The 12,013-nt window shown below is 37.6% G+C and overlaps 1 protein-coding gene across 14 annotated transcripts in view; it reads left to right on the top strand.

Annotated features, from left to right (window-relative positions):
• The window catches only part of PSD3 (pleckstrin and Sec7 domain containing 3), a 733,176-nt gene extending 722,819 nt beyond the window's left edge, over positions 1-10,357 (top strand). For all 14 annotated transcript variants that reach the window (XM_082715136.1, XM_082715148.1, XM_082715146.1 and 11 more), the window contains one exon: positions 1,971-10,357. In XM_082715136.1, the coding sequence (XP_082571262.1) occupies positions 1,971-2,186 (216 nt within the window). In that variant the 3' untranslated portion in view covers positions 2,187-10,357. The remainder of the gene's footprint in view (positions 1-1,970) is intronic.
• Positions 10,358-12,013: the final 1,656 nt, after the last annotated feature.

The following is a 12,013-nucleotide window of genomic DNA, read 5'->3' as shown; positions in this document are numbered from 1 at the left end:
CCACTCTGGAAAACAATATGGAGGTTCCTCAAAAAGTAGAAAATAGAGCTAATGCTATGACCCAGCAATCACACTACTGGGTATTTATCTCAGAGATACAAATGTAGTGATCCAAAGGGGCATGTGCACCCAAATGTTTATAGCAGCAATGTCCACAATAACCAAACTATGGAAAGAACCTAGATGTCTATCAACAGATGAATTGATAAAAAGGAAGTGGTATATGGAATACTATGCAGTCATCAAAAAATGAAATCTTGCCATTTGCCATGATATGGATGGAACTAGAGGGTATTATGCCAAGCGAAATAAGTCAGTCAGAGAAAGACAATTATCATATGATCTCTCTGATATGAGGAATTCGATAGGCAGGGCAGGGGGCCATGGGGAGCAGAAGGGAGAAAAATGAAATGATGGGACTGGGGAGGGAGACAAACCCTAAGAGACTTTTACACTGAGGGGTGCTGGGGGTGGGGGTGGGGTAGGGATAGGGTGGCTGGGTTATGGACATTGGGGAGGGTATGTGCTATGGTAAGTGCTATGAATTGTGTAAGACTGATGATTCACAGACCTGTACCCCTGAAGCAAATAATATTTATATGTTAATTTAAAGAAAAAAGAGGGGCTGGAAAAGTATTCATGTTTTACAGTGGGAGGAACATTTGTAGTGGGAGGACACAGGAATGGGGGGATTGAGAATGCCTTATTTAATTGACTAAACAAACTATAAGAGTAGTCATCCTAAAATATACATGCCTATATTTTCATATCCAGTGAAGAGATATATCTTAAGACAGTGGGTTCTGGAGTCAGATTTCCTGACTTTAAATCCCATCTTCTTTGCAAACTCTGACTTTGGACTTCTCATTGCCTCTATCTCCTTTACTATGAAATAGGGAAAGTAATGTACTGATTAGGTACATGATTATTGTATTAATGACCTGAAATTAGCCTATGAGCACATCATGTAAATGTCATTATCATTATCAAGCAAAACTTGGCATCTCCACATAGATACTGACCAGACCCAGAGCAAGCTTAATTACTAGCCACTTTTTCCCACTTTTTAACAAAACAACTAAAAGAGTAACTTCCAATAACTTCAACATCATAATTATTAACTTAAAATCTCAGTCTAACTTGGAAAAGCCTTAAAATATTTATAGTCAGAGAATCTGCCTGCCTTCGTTGGGATAATTATAACTGACACTTCATTTTGTTTAAAAACAAAAAATACTTTATGCTTTCTATAAATGCTTCATATGTCAAAGCAGTACAGTAAAAGGCTTATTTTGACTAGAATCTATCAAATCAAGAATCTGAGGCCTATCTGTAATTTGCAAGATATATATACATATATTCTGTAGTGACCCAGATAAAAACAAATAAACAAACAAATATCAGTTAGAGTTAGAGAAAAAAAATTTCTGCAGTGTGCTTGTCAGTTATTTTTAGGCAAAGATACACAGAGATAGAATCAAGGAGCCATTTAAAATATAATCGATACTAAGGAAATAATTGATGATGAAAAAAATTTCATAGTATGAGGAAAATATCAGAATATGATTTGAAGTTTTCTGAGAAACTACAGTATTCTGAGAAATTGCTAATTCTAACAGAAAAGCAATGGTGGGAAACCCAGAGCAGCTTCTAGAAAGTGTTGTGATCTTGTAGGGAACTGGAGAGTAGATTTCACCGTAGACTGATTCCTCAAGTTGAGTCTTTGTAGAATTACAGGGGGTAGGAAAGGGAGTAAATAACCATATCCAAGCTAGGTTCAAGTGAAGGCCTTGGTCATTTGAGGGAAGCTCAGGTGACTGTACCATAGGAGCCACCTAATTGCCCACAACCAGAGGTCATAGCTCCTCACGCTTCTACCATTCTTGTGCCTGGATGTTGAAGAAGCATGATTTTTCCATGCATTTATGAACAGTATACTGACTACCATTCTTCTCTGAATTTCCCTCCAGAAAACCCGTTATGAAATTTATGTCAGCATTCTAAAAGGAGGAGGCAAGGAGCTCCTGAGTAACAATGAAAATGAGGCTGCTGGACTGAAGAAGTCACATTCAAGTCCTTCACTGAATCCGGATTCATCCCCAGTCACAGCCAAGGTTAAGCGTAACGTGTCAGAGAGAAAAGATCACCGACCTGAAACACCAAGCATTAAGCAAAAAGTTACTTAGAATCCATCTGTGACCAGGAAGTACTGGTCATGGAGCAAAATAGAGTTTTTCAGGATCTTTCTGGTAAACCCGTGAATATATTTTTAAACAGTCTGTGACTAAACGGTGCATTAGTAACCTTTTCTATTGTATAGTTTTGTTAGTTTCTGTTCTGATTGTCTCTTTGCTCTTAATTTCTTCGCTTTGGTGATTTTTTTGCTACTTGATGACTAATGCACCTTTTTCGTGAGGGGGAGGGAATCATGATTTCAGAATTAATTGTGTGTCACTTTTCCTTTGGTTTTTTTATTTGCCCTCTGCTCAGTCATTTTATGTATTCTTGAATCAGCTATTACACTTTTTGAAGGTTAAAAAATTTAATTCATTGTGAAACATTTAACTGGACGAACTTGGTAGTTAGCAAATTCTAGCCAGAGTTCATATAAGCCTTTATATGTGAAATCTTGCTCAGTCACAGAAGTGAAATTGAGCACTCACAGAAATTCAGTTAAGAATTACAGTTCTGGGACTCAAGATGTTCCACTGTGATGCAGGTGTGCATACATCTTCGCACTTACTGTTGAGTTGTGACCCTGCTGAAAGCAGGGATAGGAAGTGTGAAGGTCAGAGGACTTGGAGAACCTAAGAAGTGCATTAGCTTCCTTGAAGTGTTGATTACATTTCAGCCAAAGAAGGAAGGAGGGAGTGAAATCTTTTGCCATTGAAGGTTGTAGAAAGACAACACCAAGTTCATTTTGTTTCCTAAAGGGTAGTGGCAATAATCGACTCTTGGGGAGCTGTAGCAGTAGGCATGTGTTTGGTGTGTAGGAAATTGTTACCTCACTCCCAGGGTCTAGACTAGGAATCCAGAATCATCTCTATCATCAATACCCTGTCATTCAGGAATTAGGTTATTCAGTCATGGTGTTATTTCCTGTTTATGAAATACTGGGGTCTTCCTAACAAAGTAATGTTGCAAATGGGACCCCTTTTGTTCTTTTTTTAATCAAGACAAAATAAGACAGGAAAAAGTAGCTGCAGTTCAGCAATGCAATGAATACTGATTCTTTAAAATAAATCTGAAAGTAATAAATTGAATGAATTGTGGCTGGAAAACTGAAGAATCTACTGGCTGCCTATGCAAGGTTACTTACTTTATTCTTATCTCAGTCTTTTTGATAGCCAATTCACTCTGCTACTATTGAACTTTTTCCTATAAATAAGTACTTTATTTTAAATCATTATTTTCTACCTACGCAAAATAGTTCTATTAACCTTATAGTAATGAGTCTGTTCCAGTGATGGTACCTTTGCAGTTTAGGATGAGAAACAGCACATTCTCTTATAGAGGAAGAGAAAGTGGAAAATGAGCCCTCTATGAGTTAGAAGTTTCTGATTTTGAAATCCTGAAACTTTGTGATACTGAGAGCTATAATCTCCATGACTTCAGATCTATTGGAATCACTTTGAATACTCTTTTCCTTCCCATACATATTTGCTCTAGTTCTACTCAGTTTATTAGTTAAAGGTACTATGACCAAAGAATCAGGGACTCTGCATGAATATCATGGTTCTGGTAAATTAGAGAAAACTTGCTGTTAAACTGTGGTGGTTTCTAGTGGCATATTGTTCTGGTATGCCAGCATTATGTATTAACATTTATTTCCTTTACCTCTATAAATGCCCATATTTGCTAGTGCCCAGAAAAGAGAAACCCCATGCTATGGTTGTAGCTGCTTGCTTTGTGATAAATATTTTGCCACCCCTTTGAAAAACTTACTCTAACCCTCTATCTTGTTTACATAAAGGCAATGACTAAATTTATGTTTCGGAACCATAAAACAAACAAGGTAGTTACCAATATGGCCCTGTGTTCCTGATTCATTTCTGTAGCTTCTGACCAAATCCAAGATTTCCACGAGGGAATCATCTTTCTTCCTTAAATCTGAATAATTAACCTGTTTGTTTTCTGCCTAGATATTCATACCAAGCAGAGAGAAATACCTAGACTATATCATCTCTGAACTTCAATAACTAAAGAAAAGTAAATGAATGTGTTTGTCCACAGTGTGGCTGTGTCTGTGTATATAGAATGTCTCTGTGTATTTTACTTACAGTATATAATAGACATGAAATGGTACCTTGTTGCAGTGTTTCTGACGAGTAGAGTAGTTCTGAAGTGCTCAGTTGGCATCAGCACCACTACAGCATTATGCCTAGTGTATGATTCACTAATGTTAGCCACAGGAACTGCTGTATATGCTAATAGATAAATGAATGAGAAGGACACTTGGAAGCGGCCATATACTATGTTTGCATAGTTTCTCTTTAAAAACAACTGCAAAAGGTTTTTCTGTTAGCCAGGATCCCAGATTGCCCTGACATGATGTTGCCTATCTGCAGGGATGCATTGAGGGTATCTCTACCCAGTCTGTTGTCAGTGCATCTAGCAGGCCAAGAGTGTATCCAGTAGGAGGAAAGGGCCCCTGATTTGACTAGATTCTGAATCTTGCCCATAGCCAACCACAATTTCCTTCATGATCATTTCTTTCATGTGGTATCTAGTCAGAAGAAACTGAAGACATTTCCTTTCACAGCTATCCCAAGCCTGCTGCCTTGTTCACAGTACAGGGGACCTCTCCTCCTTTCCCTTTGAAGGTACTCCCCCTCTTCCCATCCCCACTCCTCACCCATACCTCAGCACCAGGAGCCTTGGGATTTCTCTCCGTGTGATAAATCATTATTCTCCTTCACATAAATACACTTAATATTATTTTTTGTACAGAAAATCTTGATAGCCATCAGAACACCTTGGTGATAGTCTTGTTGCAAAATTGACCATAGAAGTGGCCCATGTATAAAATCTTTTGAGTGCTTTCAAGATTTGTTCCCCCACCCCGCATGTTGACCTTTCAAGAGATGTCAGAAATCCATTGTTAGCAATCAAACTTAACTACTAGCATGCAGAGTCTTCATTTTATTGCCAGGCTATCGCCATTGTTTGAAGTGAGTTTTTAAGAAACATTTTGGTAACTCTTAGCAACGCCTAAATAAACCAAGCAATACTTCATGTATTTTAATTAATCATAAGTAAAACCAATATGTAGGAGACTCCTCTGGTAGAACTGTAGTTCCTATTGATCTTAGGTAAAGAAGCAACTGTGCAAGACCCTCTAGGCTTCTTTGTTATCCTAATTCAGAAGATGAGCAGTATGAGGGAATTAATTCTGGAAGAGCAAAATTGGCTGGCTTTCTAACACCAAGCTAGAGGTGGTCTCTAGAGTTTGTATTTCACCCTGTGGCCAAACCACAGAACTTCTGAGGTTGCAGAAGAATTTATATAACCAGCAGTGAAGGAGAGTTTTCTGCTGGCCCTAGCCTGCTACTCCTTCTGATGTAAAGAGTTTGAAAAGCTGTTCTTAGGTAAGGCAGGGCCTGATTTGGTATGAGCTTTAACTCTGCTCTGCCTTTATCCCTAATCATAGACAATGGAAAGAAACTTTACCTTTTAGAAGTTGTCTTACTATCAAGACTTTCTTGGTATAGTTACTTGTTCTTAAGAGTTTGAATTCCTTTGGTATCTTTCCTTGTAGTCATCAGTTAGGCTTTTTAAAGCCAGAATTCACAGGGAGTTTCAGAGCGTTGTAGGTCCAAGTTTCGGTACATTAGCTCATGGACCCAGTCAAGTTTTCAGCACATTGGTAGCTACCTTCCTTAATTTTAGCAGCGAACAATCTCTTCACTTTTTGAATGACAATTTTTTCCAGTTGTAACAGTAACACTGTTAAGCAAAGAACCAAAGTGGCATCCTAGGACTTATTCAAAGTTTAGTTAATGAATAATAGTGTAACTTTGGGTTTAAATCTGTTTTTCTCAGTCTCTGGGTCTACCTTGCTTGAAATCTTTCTTGCTGTCTCTTCTCCCAGGCCAGGTCAGGCTACTAATTGGCCTCAAGTCAACAGGTATTTCCATCAGCCTTTAACATCTTATACTATCAAGTCACATAGAGGACTTTACAGGTCAGTAGTTCACTACAAAATAATTCCAACAAGTGATAGGGAGGTGCTTTGTCCTCTCAGATTCCTTTCCAGTGTCTCACTGTTAAAAGGGGGACTAAAGTCGAAAGCCATTGTCATTCTCCTTTTGTACCTGTAGTATCCAAAACCCAAGTGGGCAGTATTCTGCTTCAGACAATAATACCCATTGCATGCAAAGAGAATATCTTCATAGAGAGAATGTCAGTACATACTTGAATCTGCATGATAGTTTGTTGACTTGAATGCAACAGCAAGAAAATATTGCAATTAAGTTAAGTAATTGTATATACAGTTTCCTTAAATCTCCCTGGCTCATTCTTTGTAATTTATGTGTGTATCTGTAGTATTGCAGGCTTTTGGAGAATATTCATAGAGCTAGTACGTCAGACATCAAAGAAAATGCTTTCTGTCACTGCCAATGTTGTATTGTGGGTATTTATATTGTATGTGTGTATATGTATATGTATCAATGTGTAGACTGTGTATCAGTGTATGGTATATGCATATCAAATTTATTTTTATCTTTAATAACCAGTGTGATATGAAAAGCAAGTAAAAACCTCATAGGATTGATTATATAATACAGTTATTGAGAGTATATATAGTGGTACTGTTTTATTAAACTTAAAATGATATTTTGATTAGATTTTTAATAAGATTGTATGTTTAAAAATTTCATCTAAGATCTTTGAATCACCAGGGCAAAAATGACTCTGAACTAACTTTGTGAAACTATTTCAGTGTACTGTGTATAATACTAATGGGATAGCTCACTATAATTTGCGATATACAGAAGAAAAAAAAACAGGCATCCTATGCAGTCTTAACAACTTCAGTATCCTGAGCACTTAACCATAAAATCAAACTGACAGTTTTGGGCTTATTACAAAATGTGATGCTTTAAAGCACACGTTCTTTATTGTTGTAATTGGTCCAGAAAAATCGAGCTTTCAGAAGAATTGAGTAAGTGCCCACCATATCATTTTTGTGCCTGTGTCTGTTTTACAGTAGTTCAAACCACTCTTCTAGCACCACCTCCTTACCCTCTTTACTTTAAAGAAATATTACAATGTTCAAGTGTATCAGGGCTTCCCAAGATCAGGTACTATATTCTAGGTTTGCAGTTGTACAAATTAGCATCTAGTATCACAAGTAAAAGAATTTTAGGGCAGGCTATGGACCAGGTTAAAACTTTATTTAATATTTTTATACTTAGGTCTCTTCCTGCCTCTCCCCAAAGAAGAGCCACTGGCCTTAGTTGTTTGAGCTTACTGCTTATCTTACAGTGTGTAAATAGATAATTAGAGATTAAATGTGTATTAACCAGCATGTTTGGTGTATTTAAAGCCGCAACTGAGTATGTTTGAGTGAGTGATTGAGTGCAGTATATTTTTAAACATACTGTCTCCTATTCTTTGCATCTGATTCAGAGAATTGGAGTTGTGGGATGGGAGACTAATCTTCAGCTCCAGTCTGCAGTAGTGTGTTGGTAGTTACATTGGAGTTTTTATTCATTCTATAGTTTCAAACTATTTTCGCAAATATATTTCCTAATTTGTTCTTGACGTGCAGTGAACTGGCTCTGTGACTTATCAGCAGGGTCTTTGTTCTGCAAGAGTGTGTTTCTTTCTAAAAATTATAGTGATTTGCAAAAGCATACGTTTGATTCAGAAAGTATATACAAAAGGAGTAGCAAAAATAAAGTTTCATTTTGGGCCTTAATCTTTTGAAATGTTTGGACTTTTAATACAAAGCCATGTAGGTTATAAAGCCAAGTAACCATTTGGTGTGGATAATAATATTCACTGTATAGAGAGTATATATGCACATTGATTTTTAATGCTGTTAGAATACTTTTTTAAGTTATAGGAATGAGACTAATTAGACCAAATTGAAGTTAGGGGGCTTGTTAGGGGAAGTGTGTGAGCTGGTTGCCTTCCATTTAAGGTAGACATACATGTGGTCAGTCCTCTGCTCCTGAGAGATTCAGAACCAGTTTACTGTCCCCTTAGGTGTGTAAGGGGAAAGTCTTACACATCTGGGCTCTCACACGTGTACATACACTAGCACACATGTGCACATAGTGAATGTTTTAAGTTGTAGAAACTTAAAACACAAAGGGCCAGAGTGTAAATGAGGTGATGAACCAGAGTGGTGGAAGCTGCATCACAGGAATGTTTTCTAAGGGCTAGGGAGGAGTTTGAGCTCTAGTGTCTGACTTTGAGAAGCATTGGATTTTTAACAAATACGTGAGGACATACTGTCACATCCACCAAATTGAAATCTTTCTTATAATTCACAAGCAGGAGGTCTCCCAAAACCCTGCAGTAGCATGGGGACATTCCAGAAGGCTGATTGATGTTCACTCTTTTCCAGGGTGGCATTGCTGCTTGCCCTGGAGATCATTCCTTTGAGATAGGAACATAAATGGAGCAGCAACAAAGTACTTACCATAGGAGCATTGATGTGAATTGTACACACTCCCTTTTGAGCTGTACTGGTGAGAAGCTCAGATTGAAGTATGCTGAACAGTTAAGCAATGACAGTGAAGATGGAGATTAAAAGAAACTTAGCTAAAATGTATTTTCCTTTGCAGGGTAAAGAGCTAAACTCTCACTAATTGTGTTATAAAAAGCACTTTCTCTTCAATTCCTGAAAATGTTGGTTAGTGGAGAGAAATTTGGGGTTTCACTTGCCATTTCCCTGTGAGCTTGTGTAGATAAGACTTTAGACAGACACTCCCAGGAGAATCCTATTCAGAAAGCTCAGTTAAGGACAGTACTGTAGGTCTGAGGCTCCTTGCTCTGACCCCTGAATACTGGGGCAATACAGAGAGTGATAATATATTCTCTCTGCAAAGCGGAGCTTCTCTTCTGGCCTCCCACTCCACTAGGGCTTCTACTGAGCAGCAAGCACATCCTGGATTTCAGTGCTATTTCCCTAGCTTTGGGAATCAAGCTGTTCTAAGAGGTTGACCTTTCTGAGGAAAGAGATCCATTCAGAGTGACTGAGTCACTGGTGGTGACACATGACAAAGGTATTTTAAAAATTCTCTACCTGAAGCCAAGACCATATATTTTGTCTTTGCAAGAAACAAACTGGCACATTGAACTCTAACCAGGGAGGGATGATATCTTGCCTTTGCACCCAGATTTCTGGAAATGGATGTTTCAGTTCTGTGCGATGGGTCAAGAAACACTAAGCTTATTGCTTTGCATTTCTACTCAGTTCAGATGAGAGCTATTGGGTAAAGGCCTAAATGCCTCCCTGCATTCTCTTTTACCTCAGGTTTTAGGAGCCCGTTTCTAGAACAGAAATTTATACAAGTGGAGAAACAATACTGTCAGCCTTGATTACTGTAGGATGGGTAGAAGGGTGGTAGGTAGTATGTATCCTTTAATACAGAACAAGCTTCTTAACTTTTCCAGCCTAGTAACGGAGTTATATTTGCTGTGATTCAGATTAATTGGCAGTGTGGACCATTCCTTTATCTTCAAAGTTTTCTCCACCAATCATTGCAGTTTGACTGCAGTCCTGGTGCCATATCTCCCTGCAAACTGTGAAGGTAGTGACAAAAGAGCAGACTACTCCTTTTCAGTGGCCAGTCTGTCAGCATTAGCAGACCTAGGTAAGCTAGTGGGACTGAATTCTGTACTGGAAACCTGTTCCTTATTATCACCCACCAGATTGAAGAAATGCCATCTCCTAGAAAATTACGGCATTTATGGTGGTCATCTTTTTAATGGAACAGTAATTTATGTGGGTATTGTTAAAGTGTTTAGAGAATATTTTGAAAATTAAGTTTACATTTTACAATTGCTTTATTTTTTATTAAAATAGTTGTATATAAATATTACCCCATTTCACTGTTGTTGAAGTAAACCTAAACCATGTAGACAAGTGAGTCACCTGATGTGTATAGAACCTGTGACATATACACAGTACTTTTCTCTATTGTGTAAATGTTTATGAATATAACTGTTCCTGTGTTTTTATAAGTTGGGGATAATTTGTTGTTTTACAACAACAAAATCTATTGAATTTAAGTGGATTTTATGTAATAGAAGTCATGCAAAATAGCAAAGGATTTAAAATATGTATATGATATATGTAAATGTACAAACTTTAGAAAAATAAATTAACAAATTTCAATGATTTAGGGGAATATTTTTATTTGCTTATTTAAGCAACTGTATAATACCTTTGAAAATCAAAACAACACAATACACCCCCCTGCATTAAAAAGATAGCCAAAAGCCTACAGTGAGAGATTTGACCAGGGTAATCGATTAAAGGTATTAAGAAAGTCAAACTGTTAGCTCTTACTCACCTCCATTAATTTCTGTAAAACTTGCATTTGCATAAAGGTTGATGAGACTTAGGAGACATACTGTCTTCATCAGGAGACTTTAAGCAAGGAAAGAACAAAAGTTTTAAAGTAATCTCAAAAATTAATTTGCATTCCTATACTCCTAACACTTTTCATCAAGGTAAGAGGACTGAAGAGTTAATTATTGCCCTAAAATGCAAATGCTCATCACTGCTTTATGGTGCCTAGTGTATACATCTGTATTCTCATAACCAAATTTAATGTTAAAAATAACATCTGTTGATTTGGAAAGTTAAAAAATAAAATTCCATCCTAATCACCTTAACTTCAGAATACTTGAGAAAATATTTTATGTTTGGGGATATGGGACTTTTTTTTTTTTTAGTGTTCCAAGATTCACTGTTTATAACATCACACCCAGTGCTCCATGCAACACGTGCCCTCCTTAGCACCCAACACCAGGTTCACCTAACCCCCTACACCTCCATTCAAAACCCTCAGTTTGTTTCTCAGAGTCCATACCCTTTCATGGTTCATCTCCCCCCGATTTACCCTAATTCACTTTTCCTTTCCTTTCCCCTAATGACTTCCATGTTATTCCTTATGCACCACAAGTAAGTGAAACCATATAATTGACTTTCTCTCCTTGACTTATTTCACTCAGCATAATCTCCTCCAGTCCTGTTCATGTTGATAAAAGTAGGGTATCCATCCTTTCTGATGGAGACATAATACTCCATTGTATATATGGACCAGATCCTATTTATCCATTCATCCACTGAAAGGTATCTTGGCTCTTTCCACAGTTTGGCAATTCTGGCCATTGCTGCTATGAACATTGGAATACAGATGGCCCTTCTTTTCACTACATCTGTATCTTTGGGGTAAATACCCAGTAGTGCAATTGCAGGGTCATAGGGAAGCTCTATTTTTAATTTCTTATGGAATCTCCACACTGTATTCCAAAGTGGCTTCACCAACTTGCATTCCCATCAACAGTGTTAGAGGGTTCCCCTTTCTCCACATCCTCTCCACACTTGCTGATTCCTGTCTTGTTACTTCTGGCCATTCTAACTGGTGTTAATGTGGTATCTCAGCGTGGTTTTGATTTGAATTTCCCTGATGGCTAGTGATGATGAACATTTTTTCATGTGTTAGCCATTTGTATGTCTTCATTGGAGAAGTTTCTGTTCATGTCTTCTGCCTATTTTTTGCCATGATTATCTGTTTTGTGGGTGTTGAGTTTGAGGTGTCCTTTATAGATCTTGGATATCAGCCCTTTGTACTGTCATTTTCAAGTATCCTCTCCCATTGTGTGGGTTGCCTCTTTGTTTCATTGACTGTTTCCTTTGCTGTGCAGAAGATTTTGATTTTGATGAAGTCCTGAAAGTTTATTTTTGCTGTGGTTCCATTGCCTTTGGAGACATACCTTGAAAGAAGTTGCTGTGGCCAATGTCAAAGAGGTTATTGCCTATGTTCTC

Source organism: Mustela nivalis, assembly GCF_964662115.1.
Source record: "Mustela nivalis genome assembly, chromosome: 20".
Taxonomy (NCBI): domain Eukaryota; kingdom Metazoa; phylum Chordata; class Mammalia; order Carnivora; family Mustelidae; genus Mustela; species Mustela nivalis.
This window is presented reverse-complemented; position numbering and strand designations above follow the sequence as displayed.